Source organism: Perca fluviatilis, chromosome 21, assembly GCF_010015445.1.
Source record: "Perca fluviatilis chromosome 21, GENO_Pfluv_1.0, whole genome shotgun sequence".
In the NCBI taxonomy this organism is placed as follows: Eukaryota; Metazoa; Chordata; class Actinopteri; order Perciformes; family Percidae; genus Perca; species Perca fluviatilis.
In genome coordinates this window covers 27,490,864-27,499,146 of record NC_053132.1, presented here as the reverse complement: position 1 = coordinate 27,499,146, position 8,283 = coordinate 27,490,864, and the positions used below count along the sequence as shown (strand labels likewise).

The 8,283-nt window shown below is 42.5% G+C and overlaps 1 protein-coding gene across 2 annotated transcripts in view; it reads right to left on the bottom strand.

The window, feature by feature from the left end:
* Nucleotides 1-1,633: 1,633 nt before the first annotated feature.
* The window catches only part of LOC120550891 (myosin-16), a 30,879-nt gene continuing 24,229 nt past the window's right edge, over nt 1,634-8,283 (bottom strand). For both annotated transcript variants that reach the window (XM_039787835.1, XM_039787833.1), the window contains exons 12-18: nt 6,418-6,610; nt 6,136-6,339; nt 5,918-6,043; nt 5,637-5,807; nt 4,188-4,388; nt 3,754-3,900; nt 1,634-2,969 (exon numbers count right to left, since the gene is read on the bottom strand). In XM_039787835.1, coding sequence (XP_039643769.1) covers nt 2,820-2,969; nt 3,754-3,900; nt 4,188-4,388; nt 5,637-5,807; nt 5,918-6,043; nt 6,136-6,339; nt 6,418-6,610 — 1,192 coding nt within the window. In that variant the 3' untranslated portion in view covers nt 1,634-2,819. The remainder of the gene's footprint in view (nt 2,970-3,753; nt 3,901-4,187; nt 4,389-5,636; nt 5,808-5,917; nt 6,044-6,135; nt 6,340-6,417; nt 6,611-8,283) is intronic.

Genomic DNA, 8,283 nt, shown 5'->3' with positions numbered 1-8,283 from the left:
AGATATACTGGACTTCATCAGATTTTTTACAGTTTTTTTCTTATTACCTAAAATAACTCATGTATTAATAGCATTGTGTTGCATATCTTCTTTGGTAATACTTTATAATGATTTGCTATTAGTTAAAGATGCAGTAGGTAAGTCTTATAAAAGTAACTTTCTGTCATATTTGCTGAAACTGACCCTATGTTCCAGTAGAACTACATGAATTATGTAATATAAAAAAAATCCAGCTCCTCTGGCATGACCTACAGCCTGTAGTGTGATTGGCAAAATTCCACCGCTCCCGGTTGATTTTCTCCAATCAGGGCCACAGGGGGTGTCTATCTGCCTGTCAATCACTGCTCAGGCACGTACACGCATATAAGAGCGTTCTCCCCTCCCTGCGCACAAGCTGCAGAAAGGTTTCCCCAAACTCGGGTGAATATTGGAGTGGCTTTTCAGAGGTGGCGTGAGCTGCGGGATTTTAAAGATCTGAAGAACGATGGAGATGTAGCCACATTTCTTCTCGACAGGTAACATAATTACCATGAATGATTTATCTTTCACTTGGTTATTAGTTGTCAAAAGTCCACAAAGCTACATTGGTGAGGATAATTGTAACGTTTGCACAGTGGTCGGTCTGATATTATGCTGAAATGGCTAACGCTAGCCTGCTAGTTAGCATCGTTTTACTGTTGGTGAGTAAAGTTAACATTGTGTTAGTGTTTAGTTATTGAAAATGTTGTCTGACATGCCGGCAGTTCTGTCACACTCCCTTGTGTGGGCGGGGCTTAGGAGACGGTTTGGGCTGCAGCAGAAAGGGGGGAGGGACTAAGAAGTTGTCGATGTTCAAATTTGTTGGCAAAGTCCTGGATCTTCACAATCTTACCATCTTATGCAGCTTTAATGAAGAACTAATCATTTATGTTTGTCCTTTGTTGATACACCACAGCACACTACACAGTACTGTAGACACATGTGATTGGTGTATGCTGCAAGCTTCAACAGTTAGAACTGGTGGAAAGGTTTTTATATATCTCTCTGGCAGGTAGGAAGTATTGGCTTAATACAGTATTTAGCACATAGACCTGTACATTATAGCTTGAAATGTTTAACATTGTGTTCTTCAGATTAGCACTATAAGGAATCAACAAAAGCTTGCAGCCGAGACTTCTGGGCTAAGGTTAGCCTAGTCTTGTATTTGTCTAGCCTCACTCTTCTGCTGTACTAGCTAGTAGAACGTGTTATAAAAATTACTAGTTAGCCATTTAAATTTACAGAATATGGTGCTGTCTTTGTAAAATAGACAGTAAAAAATACTGGACAAAGCTTAAAGGTCTAAGAAGTGAAGCCAAAGCTGAAGCTCCTTAACCCTTGTGTTGTCCTTCGGGTCCCAGTGACCCGAAGGACAACACAAGGATTATGTACTTCCGTTTACTTTGTTGAGAATTGCTCTCTAAACCCTGTTTCTTGTAAAGTAAGTAAGTAAAGTTTATTTCTAGAACACATTTAAACACAGTTTAAGCTGACCAAAATGCTGTACAAACCCTTGTTTAGAGAGCAATTCTCAACAAAGTAAACGGAAGTACATAATCCTTGTGTTGTCCTTCGGGTCACTGGGACCCGAAGGACAACACAAGGGTTAAAGCTGCATTCTCTCTAACTTCCAGCAGGGGGAGACTCCACTGGCTCCTGTTTCTATAGAAGTCTGTGAGAAAATGAGTCTACTTCTCTCTTGATTTATTACCTCAGTAAACATTTTCATAATGAGTTTATGGTCTCAATCGCTACTTGTAAGTCTTCTTCAACACAGTGTGATGTTCATTTAATTAATGATGCTCCCATTTATTTTAAAATACACGATAAAGCAGGGGACGCTTTAGGACCTGTCAATCAGGACAGAGGCTTAGCAATGCTAACCATGCTAACACTGGGGACATTAAAATAAACCTCAACTTGTTTTTGGCTGATATGCATGTTTTTCATCTTAAACTTTTACCAACATTTTGGTTGCCTAGAAATGTCTTTTTTAGTGTTCATTAGCCAACTCCACTGGACTCCACTCACTTCAGAAGTTGAAAAAAGTTTTCCTCTTTATATTTAGCTTAGCGTTTAGCTTAGTGTTTAGCTTAGCGCTTAGCCAGCATCTCCAGCTCCACCCACTTGACCAAATATGGTCAGATTGATTTCAAAATACTAAGATGGCGACGGCCAAGATCGAGGCTTCAGAAGTCAGCAGTCCACAACCCAACGGTTGCTGCTACGTTGTCTATTATTACAGTCTCTGCTTCGTGCCGTCCCCCCAGACCCTAGCAGTTGGGAAACTTTTAACTAGTTTACAGATAAATTAAGCTTTCACTGCAGTTTTAGATTTCCCATCATCTAGGGAAGCCGAGGCAGTATTGAATATATTGTTTCATTTTTGTGAGAACATTAAGTGGACAGTTTACCACAGTACACCATTTATAAATGGTGAATAGTTTATACTTCAGATTATATGGATTACTTTTTGTAATAAACACCTTTTGGTATTTTAGAACAAAATTACAGTACAGTTTCCATATTCAATCAGTTTTTAACAAACATATAACATTATGAAGTGTATACAAAAGTGGAAGCTATGATCTTACAAAGAGAGGAAGGAACGAGTACATTATAGAAAAGTTCAAAAGGAAATGTAGAGTATACACACACAGGTGACACACATTGAATGGTTTGCTAATGACCTGTATGTGTTGAGACATCATACTGTAGCACTTTTCCAGTCAGATTGTGAGTGCCGTAGCGGCTGGAGAAATTTGGAGCTCTGACATTCTACCATTCTACCCGCTGGGTTTCTAATCCACCATGAGCTTCTTGAGCGAGTTGAGATATGCTGGGATGAGGGAGCTGACAGACTCGTCATCGTTGAGGATCTTCTCCCCTCTGCCCTCTGACCCCACGGAGCTGGGGGAGCGGACCAGGCCAGGGTACGGGGTACTGTAACCCTGGGGGAGCACACATGGCTCACAGTCACATTTAGACAAAGCCCACCACAATTACACATTGTTTTTAGCACTACCACAAAAGATTTTTAAGGAAAAAGTCAATCAAACAATTTTCCTAAAGTAGGAGTAATCACATGCAAACATTGTAACAAAATGTATGAAAGGTAACGCAGGCCGTTACTGGTCTTTGATAATAGACACAACATTGAGGTTTTAGGCATTAAGGTAACACTTTATAATAACCATCACTAATAAATGGTAAACTTGGTTTAACTTGAGTTAAGTCATTTTACTATGAACAAACAATGAAATTATAATTAATGATTACTATTTAATAATTTAATGTTGCATACATAAAAAATATATATATTAATGATTACTAAATGATTTTAGGATGGTTATTATATAGCTGATGATTAGAATACATGTTTTAATGGTTAAGAAGTACTTTGTAAATCATCTATAAACATAATTTATCAGGGCAGAAATAATCAATAATCATCTCTTTTATACATCACTAAAAAAGATTTAATGAAACCACTTATTAATCCTTAGCTAATTATTAGCATTAGTTTGTGTCTTTGTAAAGGAGGGTGGGGGGTCATAACCGTCATACAATATTATATTAGCATTAAATTAGCATTAAATTCGAACTCTGAATAACAACAAAATCTAGTACACACCACATTTGTCAGAACATAATCCTAAAAACCCTTAACGCAGAGGACGCCTGAGTCGTCAGCCTATCACCTGGCTGCTGCAGAAGGAAACCGGAAGTACTTACAGAGGAGTAGCCCTGTCCCAAGCTGCCTCTCCTCTTGGTCCTGATCTTGGTGAGTGCTGACTCAGCAATGTCCGCTCGCTCCTCAGCGTCATCCAGTTCATGGACCGTCTTCCTGTACTTCGCCAGGTTCATGGTAGCTTGTTCCTCCTGCAATGACAGACAGAATATCAGCACAGTGACATGTACTGCAGGTCACATGTCAGGGTACACAGAGCCCTATTTATTTTTGTTTTCCTGCTCTCCTGTGATTCCCGTCAAGCCCATCACGCCCACCCATCCATCCTACTATATCTCAGATTGATCACGTAGACACACACACCCAACACAACAACTGACTGTGTGATGTTTCTTTTGTGTTTTTGCTGTTCTGTTAATGTTGTGTCTTCTGTCTTGCAGTAAAAAGATAAAATAAAAAAGGGCTCTGCGTGACGTACTGCCTCTTCCACTTGTCTCTTGTAGGCCCTCATCTTGTTCTGCAGCCTCTCCACCAGCTCCTGCATCCTCTGCTGGTTCTTCTGCTCCTCCTCAGACTCAAACAGCAGCTCCTTCAGCCGACGCTCGTTCTTCCGCAGAGTCTTCACCGTCTCAGCGTGCCGCTTCTGCTCCGAGTCCAACTCCAGCTCCATCTCCTTCACCTGCACACAGACATGCAACTGTGACTTCACTCCAAGTGTTCAGCAAGTTTTCCAGCTGACCTAGTTGGTACTCAAAGGGTAAACTGTATTTGCCAAAGTTGTAGTTAACCCAAAAGTGAGAACAGCTGTAATGTTGCTAATAATTCCTCATTGCACAGGAAAACTGTGTCCTCAACTAAAGAAAGTACGCTTGATTACAAAGTCTGTAAAGTGTGAAGGACAGTTTTACTTGTACTATTTGCCTTTGCTGTCTCTCCTAAACTGTCTCATTGTCTCACAGCTCGTGTTTCTTGCCTCATCTGATCTATTTTGGTGATGTTTCTGCATTTCCGGATCCCAGCAATAACTAGGTAATTTTAACATAACATACAGTAGAGATGGCCAGAACTCAGTCTGCAAAAAAAAATCATTCTGAATGGGGGTAGTGTGTTTAGGCTGCAGTGGAGGTTGTTGCCACGGGGAACACGGAAAACAAATGCAGCAGGCCTGCAGCAAAAAGTTGAGAACAATGGTTGGGTTTTAAGGCGGTGTGAGAGTCCCGTACAGGAAACAGGAAACTTCACTGCCTCTATCGCTGCCACAAGAAAGTTTCTAAACATCAAACACAAGCTCTGAACTGCCCGGGAGTTTGTGGAACAGCTGACTGTTTCCTACGTCCCTCCGTCTCTTTTCTTTCTCTTTCTCCGGGAAATGAAGCTGCCTTCAAGTGCGCTTGGAAACGGCCAGATCTATAAATGACTTGGCGGAAAACAGGAACTGTGAAATATAGTCTACTTGTGCTACATTGGGGGTTAAAGAACACAAAATAACGTCAGACACATGGACCATTTCATTGACACTCCCACACCGCAAGGGCTTTTTTTTGGTCTGAATGGGCCTTAAAGACACAAAGAAAAGAGGGGGTCACTAGGGGTCCCCAATTTGTGCCCTGGGGCCCCGAGCAGGTTAATCTGGCCCTGGAACATACTTTTTTCTTCCCAATGGATGTTGATGCTCAATATACTAGTTGTTTACACAAAATAAATTACAACAAGAAATACTTGTTGCTTTACAAGCGTTCCTTTTCCCACATTTTTATATTGTTTGTGTACAAGTAGAAATGTTGGCCTAACAGTGGTGCTACAGGAAAGGTCAGAGAGTCCAGAGTCCAACACATCATCCTGTAGGAGTCATGAATATTCATCACAGCTTTCACAGTCAGCAGATGTCAAAATGTCTTGTACAAAGTCCTAACACGTGACTGCATACCTTTCCCTCTAACTTCTGGATGATCTTCTTGCCTCCTTTCAGAGCCATCTGCTCGGCCTGGTCCAGCCTGCTGCTCATGTCTCTGACCTGAGCCTCCAGGCCTTTCTTCACTCTCTCCAGGTGGAGCGTGTGCTCCTGCTCTAGACGCAGCTCCTCCCCCACTCGCTCCAACTGAAACAAATACACCCACACACATTTCAATTCAACTCCAAATAACTGAACATGTGGCCAGTCTCTGCTGCCGTAATATCTCAACACCAATGGTCTTGTCTGTGTTGTACCTCGCAGCTGGCTTTCTTGGACTTGTCTGTGGATGCTCTCAGCTCTGCATGCAGCTCCTCGTGCTCCTGCTGCAGAGTCTGGAGATCCCCCTCCAGCTTCCTTCTCCCACTCACAGCCAACTGAAACTGAACACACAAGAGAAAAGATTGAGTAAGTCATTAGTCTACGGCAGTTAGAACTTCAGCTGCAGCCTCTGCAGGACCCCGGCAGTTATCACCTGGTTGTTGAGGTGGCTGTGCTTCTCGCTAGCCTCCTGCAGCTTCGTCTCACAGACCCGTCGGGCCCGCTCGGCGCTCTCCAGGGCTGCAAGGGTCTCCTCGACCTCGCTGACCAACAGCATGCAGCGTCGTTCCACAGCCCCCTGGTCCTCCCTGCATTCCTCGTGGCTCCGGACCTCCTCCTCCAGCTGGGCCTGCAGCTCCTGGGACAGGGCAGTTATTCTGTTAGTAAGCCTCGGAGGACAGCAGAGTAAAAAAGACACTGTATCCGGTGATCACACCTTAATCTGCTGCTGCATCTTCTTGCTGCTCTTGCTTAGCTCAGCATTGTTTTTGGTGAGCAGGTCCACCTGCAGCTCCAGTTCGCTGATGGCCGTCTCCAGTTTCTTCTTCAGCTTTAGCCCCTCTATTTTGCCTTTGACCTCGACATCCAGACTGGCCTGCAGGGTGTCCAGCGCCCTCTGGTGGCTTTTTCTGACAGAGGAGGGGAGGGATGGTTGTAAAGAAGAGGGTGAACTATGCATGTATCACTGCAGAGCCAGTCAGATGGGTTAAATGGGACAGGCCTCACCTCCAAAGACAATCTACCATCACATTGTTGAAGGAATAAGGGGAGACAAAGGACAGGATGAATACAGTTAGAGTTAGAGAACTACAGAGCATTAGTGCCATAGGTAATAATGATAGAGTACTTTCCAGGCAAGACACAAAATGGTTTCCAGAAGTAGGAAAGTAAGATAATGAGGCATACGCAGCAGTAAACCATGCAACCAATATTAAAGTCACAATTAGGATTTCTTTCCATCATTTTATGTACAGATGAAACAAACAAGAAACAACTTATTTAATATTGAGCTTTAGAGGTGTTTAAAGATAAAATGGTAAATTTGACAAAAAGCAAATATACCTATTTCCCAAAATGTCATATTATTCCTTTAAGACAAGATTTCAAAGCAGAGACAGTTTTAGCTGACCTCATGCTAAGAGGTTTTAAACTTGGACTCAGGAACAGTAAATAGACTCAACGTTGTTAGGATATAAGGCATTCATAATCATCTCTGTGTTTCTACAATGAGAGCATTGATCTTGGATTTTTTTTACTGGAGATATTCCTAAATTGATAATAACAGGACTGGACTTTTACTTCATAAAGCCATTTCCAAATATTTGAGGTTTAGGGCAGATGATCAGGACCTCGGTCTTGTTAGATAGAAAGTTATAGGACTTCCAGTCTTCTATGTGATCGAAGCAGCTACAGTTAGTGAAAAAATTATTTGATCCCCTGCTGATTTTGTACATTTGCCCACAGACTATAATTTTAATGGTAGGTTCATTTGAACAGTGAGAAAAAATCCAGACAAACGCACATCAAACACGTTATAAATTGATTTGCATTTTAATAAAAGGAAATAAATATTTGACCCCTCTGCAAAACATGACTTAGTACTTTGTGGCAAAACCCTTGTTGGCAATCAAAGAGGTCAGTTGTTTCTTGTAGTTGTCCATCAGGTTTGCACACATCTCAGGAGGGATTTTGTCCCACTCCTCTTTGCAGATGTTCTCTAAGTCATTAAGGTTTCGAGGCTGACTTTTGGCAAATCGAGCCTTCAGCTCCCTCCACAGATTTTCTATGGGATTAAGGTCTGGAGACTGGCTAGGACACTCCAGGACATTAATGTGCTTCTTTTTGAGCCACTCCTTTGTTGCCTTGGCTGTGTGTTTTGGGTCATTGTCATGCTGGAATACCAATCCACGACCCATTTTCAATGCCCTGGCTTAGGGAAGGAGGTTCTCACCCAAGATTTGATGGTACATGGCCCCGTCCATCGTCCCTTTGATGCGGTGAAGTTGTCCTGTCCCCTTAGCAGAAAAACACCCCCAAAGCATAATAGTTCCACCTCCATGTTTGACGGTGGGGATGGTGTTCTTGGGGTCACAGGCAGCATTCCTCCTCCTCCAAACACGGCGAGTTGAGTTGATACCAAAGAGCTTGATTTTGGTCTCATCTGACCACAACACTTTCCCCCAGTTCTACTCTGAATCATTTATATGTTCATTGGCAAACTTCAGACAGGCATGTACATGTGCTTTCTTGAGCAGGGGGACCTTGCAGGCGCTGCAGGATTTCAGCCCTTCGCGGCGTAGTG